Source organism: Erinaceus europaeus, chromosome 6 (genome assembly GCF_950295315.1).
Source record: "Erinaceus europaeus chromosome 6, mEriEur2.1, whole genome shotgun sequence".
Taxonomy (NCBI): domain Eukaryota; kingdom Metazoa; phylum Chordata; class Mammalia; order Eulipotyphla; family Erinaceidae; genus Erinaceus; species Erinaceus europaeus.
The window spans coordinates 37,170,680-37,194,678 of NC_080167.1; the positions used below are offsets into that span (position 1 = coordinate 37,170,680).

The 23,999-nt window shown below is 35.9% G+C and overlaps 1 protein-coding gene across 1 annotated transcript in view; it reads left to right on the forward strand.

Annotated features, from left to right (window-relative positions):
- Positions 1-23,999, forward strand: part of FMN2 (formin 2) — a 357,233-nt gene that overhangs the window by 203,295 nt on the left and 129,939 nt on the right. The window contains exon 8 of the mRNA XM_060192033.1: positions 14,238-14,299. Within this exon, the coding sequence (XP_060048016.1) occupies positions 14,238-14,299 (62 nt within the window). The remainder of the gene's footprint in view (positions 1-14,237; positions 14,300-23,999) is intronic.

The window sequence follows — 23,999 nt, forward strand, 5'->3', positions numbered from 1 at the left end:
ATTTTGGGAGAACTGAAAATCTTCTATTTGAGTTCCTTCTATGGCAAGGACTGTGTTCCATACAATAAAGCATTTGCCTCTAACCCTGTAAGGACCATTTGAGGAAATGTTAACATTATTGTTAATGTACTCATTCCTTAATGGAATAAACTGAAATTCAAAGACCTTGATGTATTACACATCTACATTTTAATCTATGCTTCAAACTCAGCTCTGTCTGACATTCAAAACTTATTTAAGTTTTCAAATAAATTTCTTGAAAATCAAGATTTTTGAGTAGTTATTTTGGTGCATTAAAACTTTTTAATAAACTTGAATAGGAAGAACAATTAAGCAGTTTATTTTACTTTTCAAAATAAGTTTAAAGCTTCAGGCTATTCTAAAACAAGATAGTGCAAGATGCTTAATTCCAGGCTCCGTAAGATATTATTCCGTGGGGAGTCGGGCTGTAGTGCAGCGGGTTAAGTGCAGGTGGCTTAAAGCACAAGGACCGGCATAAGGATCCCGGTTCGAACCTTGGCTCCCCACCTGCAGGGGAGTCGCTTCACAGTCGGTCAAGCAGGTCTGCAGGTGTCTATCTTTCTCTCTTCCTCTCTGTCTTCCCCTCCTCTCTCCATTTCTCTCTGTCCTATCCAAAAACGACAACAACAATAATAACTACAACAATAAAACAACAAGGGCAACAAAAGGGAATAAATAAATAAAATAAAAATTTAAATAAAAAATATATATTAAAAAAAGATATTATTCTGTTTGTTCCTTTAATAAAATCTAATGTTTATAGTGAATAAAATACTACTTTTAATTATGAATGAAAATGAATTATAGATATATTTGTCATCTAGTTTATAATAATCTTTTGATAGTACACTTATATGTTAATCTTAAGAACTTGTATGTTTTCCATGTATGTTAAAAATGTGTGACAACATATCTTTTTTTATTTATTTTTTATTTAAGAAAGGATAAATTACAAAACCATAGGGTAGAAGGGGTACAACTCCACACAGTTCCCACCACCCAATCTCCATATACCATCCCCTCCCCAATAGCTTTCCCATTCCCTATCCCTCTGGGAGCATGGACCCAAGGTCATTATGGGTTGCAGAAGGTGGAAGGTCTGGCTTCTGTAATTGCTTCCCCGCTGAACATGGATGTTGACTGGTTGGTCCATACTCCCAGTCTGCCTCTCTCTTTCCCTAGTAGGGTGGGTCTCTGAGGAAGCGGAGCTCCAGGACACATTGGTGGGATCTTCAGTCCAGGGAAGCCTGGCCGGCATCCTGATGTCATCTGGAACCTGGTGGCTGGAAAGAGAGTTAACATACGAAGCCAAACAAATTGTTGAGCAATCATGGACCCAAAGGTTGGAATAGTGGAGATGAAGTGTTGGGGCGGTACTCTCTACAAACTCTAGTGTACTTCTGCTTTTAGGTATATATTTTGCAATAGTTTATGGATACATGTGAACATATGCTCTCTCTCACAGAAACTGGTGTATATCTAGGTTTTGGGACTTTGTTAGAAAGTGATCCACCTGGGATGGAATTAGAGAATGCTGTGAAAGGAAAGGTCTCACCCAGTAATGAAGCTGAAGGGTTGTCATTCCACATCTGAAGACTCTGGACACAGTCTGAAGTGAAGCATGTTGAGGTGGCAGTCGTTGCATTGATTAGGTTGCGATTGGGTGATGCAACATTATTTGATATGGATTGGGAGAGGCATGTGGGAAAGTGGGCCCTATCCTAAGGTTCCAGGACTGGGAGAAATATAGGTTCTATAGTGGAGATGTGAGGTTCCTGCTGTCTTAGGGTTCAAAAGACAATGGATAGTTAATGTTATCATCACATTATTTGGTAATTGGGTTAACGTTGAAAAGTCCTTTTGTTAGGGTTTGCTGTATAGTACCCAGTATCTTGTAAATAGCTGTGCCACTGGTTGCCTCTGATCTACTTGGTCTAGGCTTTTGAGAGAATCTGCATATCAGATACACAGCCTATATATTAAGAAGACTCAGTCTGTGTTTTAAAAACTTTGAGACATACAATTAATTTTCCCCCTCTCATATTAATTAACTAGTGATTTATATGACTACACTTTACTAGGAGTGTACATAAACACCATTCCAACCACCAAAAGACTGTGTTCCATCCCATCCTACCACCCCCACCCCCCACCGGCCCAGGAAGCTGCATGTCTATCCCTCACCACACGGTTTTTACTTTGGTGCCCTACTTTCAATTTAGTCAGATCCTGCTTTTAGTTTCCTTTTCAGATCTTCTTCCTTAACTTCTGTTGATGAGTGGGGATCATTCCATACTCATCTTTATCTTTCTGACTTAGCTCACTTAACATAATTCCTTCTATTTCTGTCCAAGATGGGTCAGAGAAGGTGGGTTCATTGTTCTTGATAGCTGTATAGTATTCCATTGTGTATATATACCGCAGCTTTCTCAGCCACTCATCTAATCACCAAAATATATAAAGAGCTCAGCAAACTTAGCACCAAAAAAGCAAATGACCCCATCCAAAAATGGGCAGAGGATATGAACAAAACATTCACCTCAGAGGAGATCCAAAAGGCTAACAAACATATGAAAAACTGCTCTAGGTCACTGATTGTCAGAGAAATGCAAATTAAGACAACATTGAGATACCACCTCACTCCTGTAAGAATGGCATACATCAAAAAGGACTGCAGCCACAAATGCTGGAGAGGGGACAGAGGAACCCTTTTGCATTGCTGGTGTGAATGTAAGTTGGTCTAGCCTCTGTGGAGAGGAGTCTGGAAAACTCTAACAAGGCTAGACATGGACCTTCCATATGATCCAGTAATTCGTCTCCTGGGGTTATACCCCAAGGACTCCATAACACCCACCAAAAATATGTGTGTACTTCTATGTTCATAGCAGCACAATTCATAATAGCTAAAACCTGGAAGCAACCCAGATGCCCAACAACAGATGAGTGGCTGAGAAAGCTGTGGTAACAGCGTATCTTTTGGAAAATTTCCCACAAAATTGACATGCCAGTTTTTGTGTACATGTATGGCATGCCCATATCCCCAGTTTCTTATACATGTTAATGGGAGGATGTGTGAAGAAAGCTAGTAAGCATTTCTTTCATCTAATTATGAAGTGTGAAATGTTCAGATGACTCTGGTGCTAAGAAACACCTCCTCTGGTAAATATTATATTGTATTAATTTTTGGGGTATGTTGATTAATTAAGTTAGAAAATCTAAACAAAGTTTTGAAAATTATTTGACCATGTCTTTATAAAACTTCTGTGAATTAATACAATTTGACCTCTCTCCCCAGGTGTGTACATTTTCAGAGGGGGATTAGCACATCAGGATTTCCTTATAAAGGAATGCTATCTATGATTCTTGGCTCCACTGTCATCAAATTTCACAGTGGGATGCACATCTGAGAGACTTCTAGATTTTATTAAGTTTCAAATAAAATTTCAGAGATAATATTAATATGCTAAATATAAATATAATAACTTACTGATTAGGCAGTTACTAAAATAAGATTAAGGGCTGGCAGAATACCTTACTTGGGTAGTGTGCATCCTTTGCATACATGGAAACCAGATTTAAAATCTACCCTCACTGCATTTTCAGGAAGTTTTAGTACTGTCATTTATATACCAACCACTGCCCCCTGCCCACACATCTGTCTCTGTCCCTCCTTAATTAAAAAAGTGAGCCTGTGGTGGTGAAGCCCTGCCAATGACAAAATAAATAACCAGATTAAAATATCTCTTGTTTACTAGGAATTGATAATTCTCGGGAAACATGAGTTATGTGAAAAGTTAAAAGGTATAAGTAGGTAACATATTATAAGTATGTAATCATGAACTTGAGGAGAGAATAATTTGTATGGCCATTCTTTGAGAGACATTATAGAGAAATACTTTTTTATTATTATTTTAATAGACTGTACTTTGACCAAGTTACCAAGAGGATGAATCTATTCAGCAAATATAGTAACACAGGGATGAATGTTAAAAGTAAATCTAAGTGACTGAAAAAATAATTTTTAGGGAAGATTGTGACAGATCTTACTATAAAGTTGAAAAGTTTGAATGTTAGTAAACCAATGGGAAGATTGTATGTGTGTGCGCAAGTGCGTGTGTGTGATGAAAACACATGTAAAATAAGATCTAATCTGTGAACAAATTTTTACTTGCATAGTAGAGTATTTGAAACCGTACATATATAGTATATTGTGCAATAGAGTTCCAGAACATTTTCACTTTGCATGCCTGAATCTCTATACTCAATGGACAGAAGCTACCTATAGCTACCTTTCTCAACCCCTCAAAATCATTATTCAATTTTCTGCTTCTATAACTGCTTTAGATACCATACTTAAGAATCATTCAATATTTGTCCTCTGTGATTGCCTGATTTAACTAAGCATTAGGTCTTCATGATACCTTCATATTGTAACAAATATGAAAATTTCTTTCCTATTCATAAAGTTAATAATCCAGCTGCTTCAATTGTAAAAAATCTACATTTTTTAAATCATTTGTTTACTATGGATATTTAGGTTGTTTCTACTATAGACTATTATGAATATTGCTGTACTATGAATCTAGATAGAGATATCACTTGATTCAGTTTTTATTTTATTATTTTTTATTTTTTATTTTTTTTAAATTGTTTTATCACCTTTGTTTTTTATCGTGTAGAGACAGCCAGAAATTGAGAGTGAAGGGATAAAGAGGGAGAGAGACAGAGAGACACCTGCAGCCCAGCTTCACCCCCCGTAAAGCTTTCCCCTTGCAGGTGGGGACCAGGGGTTCGAACCTGGGTCCTTGCGCATTGTAACATGTGAGCTCAACCAGGTGCGCCACCACCCAGCCCCTTACTTTTTTTTTCTTATTTGTCTTTTATTTCCTATTGACTTACAGTGCAGTTGTTGATATCATAATGGGTGTCAGCAAAACACTCTCACCCCTAACTGAGGTCCTTTTCCCCAGCATGCATTGGGACGCCAAAGTACCCCCCCAATAAAATAAAATAAAATAAAATAAAATAAAATAAAATAAAAGCCCTCATTGCCCTCCATTCCTAGAGCCACCAAGTCCAGGTTGTATTTTGTGTATCTCTGTTCTGTTCTTGTTTCTTAAGTTCCACCTATAAGTGAAATCATCCCATATTCATCCTTCTCTTTGTGGCTTATCTCACTTAACATGATACCTTCAAGTTTCGTCCAAGATGAGGTGAGGAAGATAACTTTATTATTCTTAATATTTGAGTAAATATATCACAACTTTTTCAGCCACACACCTGTTGTTGCCTACATGGGTTGCTATATTGAATACAACTTGAGTTCTTGGGGGCTAGGCATAGCATAGCAGGTTAAGTGCACATTCCTCCCCCCCAACTGCAGAGGGGTCATTTCACAAGTGGTGAAGCAGTTCTGCAGGCTTTTATCCTTCTCTCCCCATCTCTGTCTTCCCCTGTCTCCTGATTTATCTCTCTGTACTATCCAACAACAGCAATGACAACAACAAGGGCAACAAAATATAGGAAAAATAGCTTTCAGGAGTGGTGGATTCATAGTGAGTGCACTGAGCCCCAGCGATAACCATGGAGGCAAAAACAAAGCAAAAAAAAATTTTGAGGTCTTAATTTGGTGATTATTATATTAGAATATTAGGAAGTTACATCTTACATGGAATTATATTTTCTCACTTCAAATTTTTAAATTTATTTTATTTGTATTTTAGTGAATTAATAATGCTTCACAAGATAATAAGATTATAGGCTTATAGTTCTACACCACACCCACCACCAGAGTTCTCTAGCCCCTCCCCCACATACACATATACACATACATCCAATAAACACCAAAGTTCTTCCAAAGTATTTAAACTGCAACAGTTTAGTCACTGTTGTGTGTGTGTTTGCAAACTCATATGTTTTAGTTCCCTGTATTTCATGTATGAGCAAATCTATCCAGTAGTTCTCTTTCATTTCCTTCATAGTCACATGCTAACCTTGGTTATATGTTAACTTGGTCTCGATTCACCAGTAGTTAATTCTATTACTCTGTTCATTTTGTCCTTCCATTCTTCCTTCCTACCTTTATTCTTTCCTGTTTTTGTTGTTTGTATTCCAGGTTCTATTCTACCTCTAGCCACCCAACTTAGAGTTTGAATTCCCTTGCTGCTTTTTATGTAGGACTCTTTACAATAATTCTTAAAAGGAAGAATTGGAACTAGCAAAATTGTTTAGTTTCTTTATGTTTGAGAAAACCTTTATTTCTTCTTCATATTTGAAGGATAGTTTGACAGAGTGGCTGGAACTTCTTATCTTTTAGTATATTATATATGTCACTTCACTTCCTCTTTACCTCTAGCATTTGTGTTGAGAAATCTGATGAAAGTCTTATAACCCTACCTTTATATATTAGTTTCTTACTTTCTCTAGAATCCTGCAACATTTTTCATTGATTTTGCTTTTCATTAGTTTTACTATGATATGTCTTGGTGTAGGCTGCTTTGGACTCAGGAACTTGGGTGTTTGCCCAGATGTGTATTTTTTTTTCCTGTTATGATTTCTTTGAATATGGTCTCTGCTCCACTTTCCCTCTCTTCACTAGAGATCCCAATAATTCTTTTTTTAAGATTTTGTTTATTTATTAATGAGAAAGATAGGAGTATAGAGAAAGAACCAGACCTCACTCTGACACATGTGCTGCTGGGGATCGAACCCAGGACCACATGCTTGAGAGTCCAAAGCTTTATCACTGTGTCACCTCCCAGACCACAGGATCCCAATAATTCTCACATTTATCTTTCTTATTGAGTCTGCTATTTTACAGAAAATTGCTTAGTTTTTCCTAGTCTTTCCTCGCCAATATCTTTGAATTCACAGTATGTGTTGGTTATATCATCTATCCCTGATAGTTTGTCTTCATGTTTGAACCAACTTCATGTTGAACCAACTTCCTAGGCTTGCTAATTGAGCCAAAGCTGCATTTAAAGTGCCCATCACACCCTGTTACTCTAGACTTGTTCTTTCATGATTTTCAGCCATTCAGCAAATGTTTTAAGTTTTTCTTCTGAATTTTGTAAGTCTTTGGAAAAATGATTTCTCAATTCTTGAATGTCTTTCTTCATGTTAATTTTAGATTCTTGAATTTTCTTTATAATGAGTTTTCTAAATTCTGTCTCTGACATTTTTTCCAGATTTATGTATGGCTGGTCTTCTTCATAACTGTAGTAATAGATTATATTTCTCCAAAAACTTGCACATTTTTCGTAGTTCTATTTTTAAGCTAGCATGTAGTACTATACCTATAGATTTCCTTTTTTATTCTTTTATTTTACTTAAGGGACTGATTTCAGTCAAAAGTAAATATAGTTGTTGATACATGTGTAAAATTTCTCAGTTTTCTGCAAAACACCCTAATCCTTCACATAGGTCCTTCTCCGCCATCATGCTGCAGGACCCAAAAGCTCCCCCACTCCCACCTCCATCCACCAGATGGAGCAATACATTTAACTTTGGTGCAATACATTTAACCCAGTTCAAGTTCTGCTTTGTGTATCTTCTTTTGTTCTTATTTCTCAACTTCTGTCTATGATTGAACTCATTCTATTATTTATCCTTTTTCTTTCTGGCTTACCTCACTTAACATGATTTCTGTCAAGCTCTGTCTAATACAAGGTGAAGAATGTGAATTCATTATTTTTCATATCTGAGTAATATACATACCACAACTTTCTCAGCCACTAAGTTGGACTCCTAGGTGCCCAAGTTTTGTCTATTACAGATTGTGCAGCTGTGAACATATGTATGAACATATCTTTTTGCTATGGGTGTGTTTGAATCCACAGGATATATCCCCAAAAGAGAAATTGATGGTTCATTAGATAGGTCCATTTCTAGCCTTCTGAGAGTTCTCCGAACTGCTCTCCACAGGACCAACTAACATTCCCACCAGCAGTGCAGGAGGGTGCCTTTGTCCCCACAGCCTTTCCAGCATTTGTTGTTCCTATTGTTTCTGTTGTGTGACATTCTCATGGGGGTAAAGTGGTATTTCCTTGTTGTCTTTATTTTCATTTCTCTGATAATCAATAACTTTTATATGTCTGTTGGTTTTTTCGATCTCTGATGAACATTCTCTTATATCCTCTTCCCATTTTTGGATGGGGTCATTGCTGCATTTGGATTTGGTGAGCTCTTTATATATTTTGGTTGTTAGCATAACATTTAATTACTTCCCATTTTATAAGGAGTGTGTTTGGGTGGTTTTTTATTTGTTTATTTGTTTGTTTGCTGTGCAGGAGCTTTTTGCTTTGATGTAGTTACATTGGCTTATTTTTACTTTTCCTTGCAATTGGATTTATATCATTGAAGATGTCTATAAAATTTAGGTGGAAAGGAGTGCTATTCCTATTTTACTTTAGGTATTTGATAATTTCTGGTCTGACATCCAAGTCCTTGATCCATTTGGAGTTTATTTTTCTGTTTGGTCAAATATAGTATTCAGTTTCATTCTTCTGTACATTTCATCCTAATTTTCACAACACCCTTTGTTGAAGAGACTTTTTTTTTTCCATTTGATCTGAGCCCCCTTGTTGAAAATTAGATGTTCATAAGTGTGGGAGTGGATTTCCCTTTTTGATAATGATGGGGGAGCAGGACTGGTTTAATGCTTGTGTTGACAATAGTGTCTTACTGCCATGTCTCAGCCTCTGAAAATTAATACCATGGGAGAACTGCTTTTTTTCTGAGTGTTCAAAGAACAGGCAGGACTTATTTTAGGTTAGCTTTCAGGACCTGGGTAAAACACACAGCTTTAATTATTGACCAGGTTATCCCTGTTGCCCTGGTGAATCCTTGAAAGCAAGTGTCCTGATGACTCTGAAGTGACAGGTTAATACCTAGAAATTCCTTGCTTTCCTCCAGCTGACCCAGTGCTCTACTACATAACTACCTTTGTTTTCTATTCAATAAACATGTACTAAGTGTCTAATAAAGTGACACATTCTTTTTTCCTCATATATAGTAAAAATGTTGCATTGTGAGTGAAATGGTACAATACTATGAACATATTTTCCCATTTTTGAAAGACACTTGCTCTTTCAGATAATAGACTGTAAGGGAAAAGATGAAATTTAGACTGTCTGTGCTGTATGGCAACAGATTCAAAGACTTTCAAGAAGAGAGGCATGACTTTACATAGTGGCCCAGTGCATTATAGTGGGGGGAGATGTTGGTGGTGGATTTACTATGTAGTTAGCCACTAGGGATGTAAATTCTACACATGTGAGAATAACTGTAAATCATTGTTCTGATCAATGAATTTATTTAAAAATCAGACTATGTTATTTATCACATCAAACTTTCTGTTGCTGAGGACCATTTCCATGTGATGATTTCATTCTTTAGGTTGCTCATGTTTAAGCTTTACCTTGCACTTATATTGCAGTATAACTATTTGTTGATGTCTTTATATTTCTAGAGTTTATATTGTGGAGTTTATATCTTTCCAGATCCCCTAAGTGGGTCACAGTGTTCAAAAGATAAACATCATCAGAAAAATTCAGTATTACCTTATACCCCCAAAGGTAAAATTTTCTATTTCACATAAATATGTAGTGAAATAGAAAGTAATACCATTTGTGTCTTTTCTTCTGTTTTTAAGGAGATTGCTTAGAAAATTTTGTTTCCCAGTGAGAAGTCTGGCACCATTTTAACTGACATGATTTTTGATCTCTGTTACTTAACATGAGTTTCTCTACTTGAACTTTGCTTCTGGGAAGTTTGCTAGACTGACTTCATCTTAGCTTTTTTCAATAATTTGTGAATTTTAGATGGGAGTAAAGATGGTTTTTCCAGACCCTTAAACTATTTCTTACTTTTTCAATGAGAAGAGGGCATGAACTGTAAATACGGACTGATTTGCATTCATTTTGTATTTAAGTGGCTGCTGACTCTGCTTCCATCCCATATACCTTAACCGAAATCAGTCTTGATGGTTTCACTGTGGGCACTTGTTTAGTCTGCCTTGTTACTAGCAGTACAACTGACACTGCTATTTGAGTTTTTGCTGAGAATGCTTTAAACCTAGTTTGTTTAAGCCTCTCAATCCAGATACTGACTTGGAAAGGAATTAGTAAAATATTTTCTACTAAGATGTTACTGTGACAGATAATGAAAATATTAAAAACACCATTATCTGATTGTTTTCTCTGTGTGTGGCACTGCTTCTAGGTGTCTTACTTGTATAATTTTATTTTTTTTTTAAAAAATCTTAGAGTGTGGGTACTCTGGTTCCTGTAAGTTCCTGAGGAAATTGAGATATTTTATAGCACATAGCTAAGAAGTGGTGGAGTTGGTTTGACAGAAGAGCTCACTGTGTCCCACTACCTTCTAAGTGTTATTTGTCAGATAATGATAAAACATTACACATTGTTATAATTGTGCTTTATGTTTTTGAACAATAAACTGGAGTGGAAATAGTAATTTATGGAAGAAAGATCAGGGTGCCCTCAAAGAATTCTGAGTTTTCTCACTAAGTTAATTTTTAGAAATTGCTAACTTCAATCTATTTTAAGCTTCCAACACTCAAACAAAATGTTTTTCTAGACCTATTATTTACTAGAAGTATAGAAATATGAGTCTCGCTGGCTCATATGCACATGTACAAAATCATATGTCCATTATCTCTTACTTATGTTGGATATATAATCCTAAGATATTTTAGACTTCTTTGTTTTATTCATTTCTTGTAATGTGTTCCAAAGAAAATGGATATTTTGGCATATTATTGATTTAACATTTATTTACAAAATTATGATATAACTGGGATTTAATTTCACACCTTTCTCACCACCAGAGTTCTGTGTCCCATTCCCTCCATTAAAAACTGCAGTAGGGAGTCATGCGGTAGTGCAGCGGTTTAAGCAGAGATGACACAAAGCTCAAGGGCAGGCATAAGGATCAGGGTTCAAGTCCCTGATTCCCCACCTGCAGGGGCATCACTTCACAAGTGGTGATGCAAGTCTGCAGGTGTCTATCTTTCTCTCCCTCTCTCTGTCTTCCCCTCCTCTCTCCATTTCTCTCTGTCCTATCCAACAGCGACAACAATAATAACTACAATAATATAACAAGGACAACAAAAGGGAATAAATAAATAATTAAAAAATAAAAATAAAACTGCAGTAGTTCTCTCAAGATCACAGATATGGGTTGACTATTTTTTTTAATATTTATTTTATTTATTTATTCCCTTTTGTTGCCCTTGTTGTTTTATTGTTGTAGTTATTAATGTTGTTGTCGTTGTTGGATAGGACTGAGAGAAATGGAGAGAGGAGGGGAAGACAGAGAGGAGGAGAGAAAGATAGACACCTGCAGACCTGCTTCACCGCCTGTGAAGCGACTCCCCTGCAGGTGGGGAGTCGGGGTTCAAACTGGGATCCTTATGCCGGTCCTTGTGCTTTGCACCACCTGCGCTTAGCCCGCTGCGCTACAGCTCAACTCCCTGACTATTATTTCTATAATCATCTACCTATCTATATATTTACTCATTTCTTCTATAGTCCTGCTTTTTTTTTTTTTTTTTTTCTTCAAGAGCACTGTTCAGCTCTGATTTATGATGCTACAGGGGATTGAACCTGGGATTCTGGAGCCTCAGGCATGAGAGTCTCTTTGTATAACCATTATGCTATCTACCCCTGCCCTATATTCTCTTCCTTTCTAAGTCACACCTGCTACTTCTGGGTCTTCTTTCTTCTTTCCTGATAGAATTGGGTCCTTATAGAATTGTGTTTCAGAGCCCATTTCTAACATTTAACCCTCTGGGAATATGGACCAAAATTCTTTATGGGGTACAGAAGGTGGAAGGTCTGGTTTCTGTAATTGCTTCAACCGGGCATGACGTTGGCAGCTTGATCCATACCCCAACCTGTTTCTTTATTTTATTTTATTATTTATTTTTTAGTATTTTATTTATTTTAATAAGAAACACAGAGAGAAAGATACAAAGGTAGAGATCAGAGCACTACTCAGTTCTGACTTATGGTGATGCTAAGGACTGAATGCAGGATTTCAGAGCCTCAGGCATGAAAATCATTTGCATAATCATTAAGCTATCTCCTCAGTCCCTCTTACATATCCCCAACCTGTTTCTATCTTTCCCTAGTCAGGTAGGGCTCTGGAGAGGTAAGATTCTGGGACACATTGGAGAGGTCATTTGCTCAGGTAGTTCAGGATAAAAATCTTGGTTAACATCCACAACTTGGTGGCTAAAAGGAGGTAAGATATATAAAATCTCTTCTGACATATTTTATTTTGAGACTTTTAAGTATATCTTACATTAAATTGATGATTTAAGTTATAAAATAGGCCTGTTATTCATACATTTTAGAACAGCATGATTTTACAGAAAAAATGCACTGGATATTACTGTGTAATGCCATTAGTGCTCATGAAGAAAATAATTATTTTTGATTATTGAAAGCAAATGTTTAGTTTTAAACATAATTTCAATCCAATAATTTTAGTTATGTTCACAGATAACATTTTAAATTAATCACATAAAATTATTTCATTACTTCTCAAATTGCCATTTTTAGTGTAAAATTGCCTATTTTCTTCACATAACAGACATATACTATAGATAAATGTTATTATCCTACTTGATAAAGTCTCAGAGACTCCTAGTGTCTTTCTTAAAGATGCACAGCCTGTTGGTACAAAAGCCAGAAGGATTCTATTCTCCTTAGTCATATCGTTGACATTTTATAAAATTTTAAACTTATAAATATATTGTCATTCATTTAGGCTTGGAGTGATTTTTAATGTATTTTCTTGTAATTTGTTAATGTAAAGTGTTCTCAGTGTGTTTAAATCCTGGAAAGTTGCATACTTTTTTTTTTTAAGATTTTATTTATTTATTAATGAGAAACATAGGAGGAGAGAGAAAGAGCCAGACATCACTCTGGTACATGTGCTGCCAGGGATTGAACTCAGGACCTCATGCTTGAGAGTCCAATACTTTATCCACTGCGCCACCTCCCGGACCACTAGTTGCATACTTTAAATACAATTTTGTCCTGTCAGTAATATAACTCACTTGAATAGTGTATTGGTTTGCCATGTGAATGATCCAGGAAGAAGAAGCAGAAGAAGAAAAAGAAGAAGTAGTAGTAGCAGTAGTAGTAGTGGAAGAGGAATGGAGAACTTCCATGGGAAAATAGCATTTACCAACCATATGGCAGACACTTTCCCTTTCTGTCTTGTTTTCTTAAATTCCACCTCTAAGCGAGATTATCCAGCATTCAACCTTCTATTTTTGGATTATCTCATTCTATATGATTCTTTCAAGTCCCATCCCAGATTAAGGAGAAAACTTTATCATTTTTTAGTAGCTCAGTAGTATTACATTGAATACTTTCCCTTCTTTAAGACCAAAGCTTCAGGTTTTATATTATCCATTCATCTTTTTCCATTATATAAGTATGGATAACATACATACTGGATGTAGATTGTTAAAGATGAACCTATACTAATCTTCATCATGCCATAACTCAAGTGTGTCCTTTAATCATTAATAATTTAAAGTATTTTAACAGTAATAGTTATATTAAGCCTCTGTGTTTTGATTATATTTCATTACTACCATATATCCTTAATGACTATAATACACATATTTAAAAAGTAATACACATTTTCAATATATAGCTAAGTTATGGCAGTGACACTTCTATTTCTCTAGTATTAAACACATCATTTTTCTTTTTTTATAACACTGATATTATCTCTGGGGATGGTGTGTACATTGCTCCATTATTCCCAGTGACCATTGCTTTCCTTTTTTTTTCAGAATGAGAGACAGAGATAGAAAGAGACAGAGGAGAAACACCAGTAGCACTATTCCACAACTTCTGCAGCTTAACGTGGGAATTCAGCCTGTTTTTCAAAAACAGTCACCATGAAAGTCAGACTCAGGTTTTAACTAAATTTGATTAGAATGCATTAATAGAATTTTATTTATGTAAAAAGAAAATCCTTTGTTAATTATCCACAATGAAGATTTTAGGATACTGTCTCTGTAATAGGACAAGAAAGTGTATTGAAATTAGAGTCCTCTGGGCCATCAAAATTATTCTGGACAAGATCACTAATGTTCCAGGTTGTCAAATATCTTTCCACAGGTTACTAGTGGTAGTTTATAATTATTTTTCTTTTATTCTTTTTTTCCACAGCGGTTGTGAACTTAGACAATTCTGTGGTTGACTTGGAAACCCTACAAGCTCTCTATGAGAATGTGAGTAATAGAAGGAATTTTATGTGTGAGTATATAATACATACACATACTTGTCAATCAACACATCTAGGCTACTGTTTTAATGTGCTATAGGAAAACTGATCTAGATGCACTGAATTTTTATATGTATGATTTTGTTAAAGTACCTTCTGGGAACATACTGAATAAATGTGTCTTCCTATAGTTTTGTAGACTGGGAGGAAAAACACGTTCAATCTAAATTCATTCACATTTCTTCTTTTGGAATGTAATAATAATATGTTTGTGGATATTAATTTAAAGTTAATATTGAACTGTGCACTAATCAGTATTCATATGGAAATTATAGAAAAGTACATGGGGAGAGGTACAGAAAAAAATCCTTCCCAGATACATCATATTCTCCCAGTCCTGAAATGTTCACCAAACCAAAGCTTTCTGGACATTTCCTTTTGGATGTGTTGCAAATATCCTTTAATGTTGGTATTATTGATTAAATCATTGGATATTGGTGATTGAGTCACTGTATTGTGCTTCATTTCCATGAGGTTGACTGGTGTGTAGGATTAATAATTCCAATCTGGGACTAGGCAGTGGAGCACTCAGTTGAGTGTGCATGTTACCAAGTGGAAGGATCTAGGTTTAAGCCCCGCCCAGATCCCACCTGCAGTGGGAAACTTCATGCATAGTAGAGTAGTGCTGCAAGCATTACTCCGTCTCTCTTCCTATCTCCCCTTATCTTCTCAATTCCTCTCTGTTCTAGCAAATACAAAAGTAAGTAAATAATAAAAAGGAAATTCCAGATAAATGGTTTGTTGTACTGCCAATTTTTTTCCCATTCAGAGGAGCATTCCAAAAGTCACATTAATATAACAAAGCATACCAAAAGGTTTTTCTCACTCCTTTGGTAAAAATCCCAAACATTTTAGTAAATTGATACCAGAAATTATAACAAAGACCAAATATATATTATTATAAGTAAGTATCACAGCAGGTGAACAGAAAAGAGGGATTGTACAGGTATGACCCACAGTGTATAATGCCCTTGCAGAGTGAATCTAGGGCATGCTTCTAGGTACAGGTGAAACATGTCTGGTCTAGATGCACATTCTGTATTGTCCATTTTTAAAATAAAGAGTTGTTTAGGCCCAGGTCAAGACTGTAAGAGTACCAATAGATTCCACATTCTGGGTGTACGGCTAAGGTTGAGGAGCATCGGATGTCTCCACATATTCACACTGCTGATTAACTGCTACATGAGTAAGATAAGGTCAACATCTACATACTAGAATCAGTAAAAGGAAAAGTTCCTTCCTCTTAGAGTTCCCTTCCAGCATCTCTCACAAGCAAAGGTTATCATTATGTCTACTATAAAGGAAGAAAGACTTAAGAGCTCTGTCCACATTTTCATACTGATTTCTCTTGAGTAAGTAAGGAGATGAGAGCCTTAACTCAGACCAGATGGTAGCAAAAATTGAGGTTGGGGAGCTTTATTCTTATTTGGTATATAATTCATTACACCATTTAGCATGAGCCTTGCTCCTAAGATGTACCCAGAAGGACAAAGTAATGTATGCCCAAATGTAATTTGATTTCAATTTTTAGAACTCTTTCAACCTTGCTTTAGTATTGCTATAATTATAGTTGTAATTTCAGTTATGAAATAGTGTTTGAAAGTTATCTGAGCAGTCTTAATTTGATGTTAATAATTTAATAACAGGATAATACTTGACAGGACATTTAAATGTTATCTAGCTAAAGAACTAAAGTTTATAGTTGATTTCTAACTTTTCATATATGAAAGATAATCTTATTTAACATTCCACTACTTGTCCTCGAGGACGAAAATATGTAGCTAACATGCAACCCTTTTAATAAATATGTGTTGTTGTTGTTGTTATTGTTTTGCCAGATGCCTAAATGTTATTGTGTTGTTTTAAGGTATTTCTAATTGATCTCAGCAAAACAGATGGAAGTATTCCTTACAGAAATGTTATCTAGAATGCATTCTTTTTTCTTTCTTTTTTTTTTTTCTACACTGATTGCATATGTTTTGCAGTGGATTTTCTTTTCTAGATATGAATGAATTTTGGGCATTTTCCAGTCTTAAATACTAATTTAAGAACCCACAATCCTGAGAGTCTAATTCCTGTTTACAGAGAAATTAGAATCCAGTGAAACTGCATCAATACTAAGTAAAGAAATCCTACTGAACATATAAAAAAAATCTTTACAGTTTATCTGTTTATTGACTATCATTGACTTAAGAAACAAGGACAGAAGGAGAAAACATAAACTGAACAGAGAACTGGGTGTGGTCTATTGCATCAAAACAGAAGTCTCTAGGAAATAAGGCGAAGGGATGGGTGGAGAAGCTGTTGGGTCCTGGTGCATAATGGTGGAAAATAACCTTAGCTGGGCACCTATCATGGAGTAATCAGAAATTGTACCTTGTGGGGGTCAGGTGGTAGCACAGCAGGTTACACACATGATGCAAAATTCCAAGGACCAACTCAAGGATCCTGGTTTGAGCTCCAGGCTCCCAACCTGCAAGGGGTCGCTTCACAAGGAGTAGAGCAGGGTCTGCCAGTGTCTATCCTTCTCTCCTCCTCTCTATCTTCCTCTTCTCTCTCCATTTCTCTCTGTCCTATCTAACAACAATGACATCAACAACAACAATAATAACCACAACAATAATAACAAAAATAAACAAGGGCAACAAAAGGGAACTAAAAAAGAAATTGTACCCTGTATCAGCAACTGTACCATAAACCATTAAGCCCCCAATAAAATTATTTTAAAGATCTCTTTATAGCGGTATTTAATACTTAGTTAAGTATAAGTATTGCTTTTGATTCTTAATATTTACTCATCAGAGGAAAAGGAGTGTATGGGTATATAAATGGAAAGTCATACGGAGTGTGCATTAGAGAAACGTTAAAATAAATTCCACATATTTTATATTTTGAATTATAACTATCTAGTTAAGAACACAGTGTAAAGTTATCTCTACATTTTAACTATCAGCTATATTGTGTTTTTCAGGTAAGTTTTCAAATTCCCTTTATATTCAAGAAACAAAAAAGTTCAGATAGTTAAAAAAAAAAACCTGAAATGTATCCTATTAGACTTAAAGGTTAATAAAATATTTTTAAAAGGTAGGATGGAAAAACATTTCTTACTTCTTTGTAATTAGAAATTTCTAATCCAATTAAAGGGGAGCAAATAGAGTAGAAAGAATTGAATTGAAGGTTTCAGTTTGCACTTCTCAGGGTTGTATTTCACAGGCATGCTTTATAGTTTTAATAATCTTTACTTAGACCATACATGCGTGTTACATGATAAAAAATCCACTAAAGTGTATACTCATATTGATGAAGATAAATTGTATTTACCAGTGATATTACCATAACTTCCTAGTGGCATTTAGTTGATTGACGTTTTAAGCAGCATTTAATCAGTTTATTTTTTAAAATGTGAGAAATGTACTGAATTTCTTCACAGTTCTTTTAAACCTTTACTCATATTTCACTGTTTCATGGAGTTGTTTTAATGCATCCATCACAAGTATACTCACTTTGATATAAATATGCTTAAGATGAATTTCATAAATTTAAAAAATGTAGATTGTAAAGCACACATTCTAAATTTAATTTAAAAACCAGCAGTTTTCTTGTTTATCATGTGATTTTTGCTCTCCAAATTACACTATCCTTGACTGAGTGTTTTGATAGCTGTGCTTCTTTTAGGTAAACCAGTTTCCTTCACTAAATGCCTAGAAAATTAACCCTTTTGCAAGGGAATTATGAAGGTTTTTTTAAATATTTATTTTATTTATTTATTCCCTTTTGTTGCCCTTGTTGTTTTATTATTGTAGTTGTTATTGTTGTTGGATAGGACAGAGAGAAATGGAGAGAGGAGGGGAAGACAGAGAGGAGGAGAGAAAGATAGACACCTGCAGACCTGCTTCACCGCCTGTGAAGCGACTCCCCTGCAGGTGGGGAGCCGGGGTTTGAACCGGGATCCTTATGCCGGTCTTTGTGCTTTGTGCCACCTGCGCTTAACCCGCTGAGCTATAGCCCGACTCCCGAATTACGAAGTTTTGATAAGATTTGTTTACCTACTTTTCATCTTATTTTAAGACAAGATTTTAACTTGATTAGTTATATACAAAATATTGACTATAAAGAAAGAAATACAGCAGTTTTTGTTTGTTATTTTTTTTCCAGTGTTATTCCTGGAGCTTGATGCCTGCACTATGTATCCACTGCTCCTGAGGCCTTTTTTTTTTTTTTGGATAAGACAGAAGGAGAAAATAGAGAGGGAGAGAAAGATACCTATAGGCCTGTTTCACCACTTGTGAAGTGAACCCCTGCAAGTGGGAAGCCACGGGCTTAAACTGGAATTCTTGCTCGTCCTTGTGTTTCCTACTATGTGCACTTAACCTAGTGTGTCACTGCTCAGTCCCTGAAATGCAATAGTTATATATATATATATTTAATTTTTTCTTTTTATTTCCTTTTTGTTGCCTTTTTTTTTTTTTTTACTGTCGTTGCAGTTGTTGATGTCGTCGTTGTTGGATAGGACAGAGAGAAATGGCGAGTGGAGGGGAAGACAGACACCTGCAGACCTGTTTCACCATCTGTGAAGTGACCTTCCTGCAGGTGGGGAGCCGGGGTCTCGAACCTGCTTCCTCATGCCGGTCCTTGCGTTTTGTGCCTCATGCGCTTAACCCACTGCGTTACCGCCCGGACTCTCAATGCAATAGTTTTTAACAGCAGTTAAGACCTACAAGTTCGGGAGTCGGGCGGTAGCACAGTGGATTAAGTGAATGTGGCGCCAAGTGCAAAGACCGCCTTAAGGATCCCGGTTCCAAGACAATCGGTGAAGGAGATCTGCAGGTGTCTATCTTTCTCTCCCCCTCTCTGTCTTCCCCTCCTCTCCTCATTTCTCTCTGTCCTATCCAACAACAACGACATGAATAAAAACAACAATAAAACAATAAGGGCAACAAAAGGGAATAAATAAATATTAAAAAAAAAAAAGACCGACAAGTTCAGGGGGCTAAGTGGTAGTATACCTGGTTGAGTGCACATGTTATAATGCTCAAGGATCTGGGTCCAAGTTCTCAGACCCCATCTGCAGTGCTATAGATGTTACTCTCTCTCTCCTTCTTTCTCGCTATGCCTATACAATAAGTAAATACTTTAAAAGTGGAACTTCAGATTCATTTTGAATTGGAAATTTTCTGAATACTTATTGTTTTTACATAGGATCTTTATATTTTGCTCTATTTATAACATGTGTTTTTTTGTTGTTGTTTTGTTTTTGCAGTGATATATAGTTTTAGCTGTGTTGCAGTAAGTTTCTGGCTATTTTCCTTCCAGCTAGGTAGCCTTTCTCTCAAAATCCCTAGATCCTGGGGTAGACAGTGAGTCAATATAGAACACGTCTTTCCATGAGCAAGGTCCTGGGTTGATTCAAGCTTCTGGTCCCCACCAGCATGATGAAAGGTCCATGAATAGTGGATGTATGTTGCAGCTGTCTCTACTCCTCTCTCCCTCTTCCTCTCTAACTTACCCCCTATTAAAAAGAGTAAAAGAAAGGAAAAAAAATGGCCATCGGGAAAGGTACAGTCTTGTAAGCACTGAACCGCAGCAATATTGCTTATAGCAAATGTAATAGTACCTAGATCCTATCACTGGAACAGCATTGACATAAACTGTTCTTGCTGATGTTTTGAGTTATCTATAGTTAACATTACTGAAATTTCAGTTTTCATGTATTTTTCCTAACATAAAATCTACTATAGATTTATGGAAATTGTAAAAATAGCATATATATATATATATATATATACATATATATATCCTAAATAATGTGCCTTTTATTTTTTAACTTCTTAATCTTTGTTTATTGGATATAAAAAGTGAGAAATCGAGAGGGAATGAGAAGAGAGGAAGAGATAGACACCTGCAGCACTGCTTCACCACTCACAAAGCTTTCCCCCTGCAGGTGGGGGCAAGGGACTCAAACGTGGGTCCTTGTGCATTGTAACACATGTGCCCAACCAGATATGCCACTACCAGGGCCCATAATAGGCCTTTAAAATATCAAAGTTTTGTTATTAAAATGATAGCATATATGTCTCTTCAGGAAAATACTGTATGTCCCATTTTATTCCTCCTTAAAATGACAAATGAAGTAGAGCTAGGTAATAATCACTCTGTAGAGCACAGACATACTACCATGTGTAAGGTTCAAGCCCCAGGACCCTTCCTGCAAGGAGCAAGCATTATGAGCACTGTAGCAGTGCTGCAGGTGTCTCTGCTCTCTATCCCTTCTTCCATCTCTTTCTAATATTTATTTAAAAAGTAATAATGGAAAAAATATTTGAACCTTGCTCTGTTATAAAGCCACTTCTTTTCTTGTCCTTCTTGTATGCCCTCAGTAAGTCTCCCCAGAGAAGAATATAAATTATATTCTTGTAGTGTTGGATTGTTTTTAAATGCCCTATATGTTTCTGCCATTCACTATTTTTATGCAAGCTATGTTCTGTGTTCTATTTTTACTTTTTGGAGAAAATATACACATCTTTTAAATTGGTAGATTATAGAGTTTCTTATAAATTCACTCCTTGATATACCTCTTACTGGGAGAACAGTCTCTTCTGCTACAGTGTTTCAACACAGAAATAATTATCTTTGTGTCATTGTTATGATCCAAAAGCATAAGTGTGTGCATGTGTGCCCTCAATTTCACTCTTTTGGGTCATGTTTTTATTCAGACAGAGAAATAATCGGGGACAGCCACCCAAGTAATGAAGCTTCCTCTATTGCCACAACATGTCTAATGTATGTCAGGGCTCAATCCTGGCTTATATAAAAGCACCTTCACCCCACATGGTGAGCTATCTCTTTGACTCCACAGAACTTTAGATTACACTGGTTTCACATAAACTCCTGTGTGTGTAAATGCATGTATAGGTTATTCTATTCAATCCTTTTCCTTATTTTGTTTTAATATTTTTTTGCCACTAGAGTAATCACTGGAGCTCCATGACTACATAATTTCACCACTCCTGACAGATTTATTGATTTATTCATTTATTTATTTTAAATAGTGGTTGAGAGAGTTATAGAACGAGAAGGAGATAGTAGATGAGGAAATACACAACACCATTCTACTGCTTGTGAATCCTTTTCATGAAGGTACTCCCATGTGATGGTCTATGGCTTGAACCTTTGCCAAAATGCCTCAGCCATTTCCTGGCTTCTCTGCACATCATAACAATTATATAACATTGATTTGTGTAGTCTCTGACAGTCAAGAATTGCTTATATAAAATTGTCCCACAAAGATCTTCATATTGTTTATCATCACTCCATACCTATTCTTAAATCTTAGAAGTCACTAAACTGGGTAATTGGGCAGTAGTGCAGCAGGTCAAGCACAGGTGGCGCTAAGCACAAAGACGGGCATAGGATCCCGGTTCAAGCCCCCAGCTCCCCACCTGCAGGGCAGTCGCTTCACAGGAAATGAAGCAGGTCTGCAGGTTTCTGTCTTTCTCTCTCATCCCATCTCTTCCTTACCTCTCTGTCACCCCTCCCTTTCTCAATTTCTTTCTGTCTTTGGTCAGCAAAATAAAATTAACATATTAAAAAGAATTTGATTCAGCTTGAAGATAACAGATTTACCAACTCCTCTGATTAAAGTAAATTTCTTGTTTCATTAAAAAAAAAAAAGTTGTGTGGGAGGCCAGGCTGTGGCACACCTGGTTGAATATACATATTGCAATGCTCAAGGAACCATGTTCAACCCCCAGGTCCTCTCCAGTGTGAAGTGTACATTACAAGTGCCTCTCTCTTTCCCTCTACCACCCCTTTCCTTCTTGTCTATCCAATGACACATAAAGATGTGTATGTTTATAAACTGTAAATGTTTTATATACATTTTTATATACTCCTCACCTTAGACACTGCTTTGTCTTTTCCCACTGCAGTGGGGAAGCTTTACAAATGATGAAACAGTGCTCTGGGTGTTTCTCATTCTCTTTCTCTTGGTCTCCCCCTTGCCTCTTGATTTCTGTCTCTTCCAATAAATAAGTTAATATTTAATATTTATTCATTTTAATATTTAAAATCTGAGAGATAATGTACATCAGAGTCTTTATATGCTATACTGTGGTGTGGGCATGTATGTCTTAAAACAGAATTCTTGTTACTCATAGCTTTATTTATTTATGTATTTATGTTTTTATTAATTTTCTTATTTATTTTTACCAGAGTACTGTTCAACTCTGGCTAGGGGTTGAACCTGGGACCTTTGGTCTTTCAGCAATGAACGTCTTTTTGCATAACATTTATACTATATCATTGGCCCTATTACTCATAACTTTAATGTCTTTTATAATATCACCCTTCTTATTTGCTGTCTTTAAGTATTATGACAAAATCTTTACCTAGGATCAGACACTGTAGTTTTTGCCTTGCTAAATGAGGAATCAGAATGATTTATGAGTTTTATTTTGCTACACACATACACACACACCCCTCTCCCAGTAATAGAGAAGTAAGTATCTTCTAAAGTTTGAGCATTTCGGGTGTAGAGGGCAGTAGCAGAGTATGACTCACAGTGGCGCATGTGTGGTATGTCATCATATTTTTTAATAGATCCTATGTTCAGAAAATGCATTTCAAGTTTCTCTTAGAGATGGTTAATTTGCAATACTAATGAACCTGAGGTCACCTAAGCACTTGGTTGGATCTTAACATCTGTGTAAAGGCCTCTGCCTGGCTCAGGTTGGTCCTTGAGTTTCAGCCTTTGTCAATCACTGACTAATTAGACAAGTGAATGAATTTATGGCATAAAATCTACTTAGTTCCTTCCCACTCTTTTACTGTTCTTTCCCTGGGATTAATATAGATGGTTAAATTACATCAGTTTTCCCTAGCACCAGTATTCTTGTGGTTGATTTTTCTAGTTGGCAAATATAACATGATGATGTCTACTATTTTAAAATTCTTGGGGCACAATGAGCCAAAGAAAAACTAAGATTACCTTGTAATTGAAATCCTAGAAGATTTTAAATTGTTGGTTTAACATGGGATATTTGCACTAACTTCATTTCCTTTACTTGTAAAAGCAAAGTTTATCAAACACTTGAAGAACCACTGGTCTTTTAAATTCCTCTTTTCTGTTCAAAGAAGCTTATCTCAAAGAACTGGTCTGTGCTAGCTAATCCCATCAGCCTAAAACCTGCCTTTTAAAACAATGAAAACAAAGCCAGAAGACAGCTTTATTTAAATGGATAAAATGTTTAGAATTCTATCTGGTTCTTAGCTGAACTGCTTTTCTGCTTAAATTAAAAATAAATGTTGAAAGGACTAAGTTTTGAGGACTAGACTCAAATTCAAAATATGCTAGTCTATTTAAATCTCTTAATGCAATGTTTTATTGTTTACTTTCTGAGAGTATTTTTAATTTTTTTCTTTATTAGAGGAACTAATGGCTTACAGTCAACAGTAAAGTATTTTTAATAATAAGGATAAGAATACAAATAAAAACTAATTCTACATAAAGGAGAATTTATGTGTGCTTCTGCAAGTCTTTAAATTCATTTTTCTTTCTTCCTTTTTTCCTCTCCTTACTTATTTTTATTTATAAAAAGGAAACATTGACAAACCATAGGATAGGAGGGGTACAACTTCGCACAGTTCCC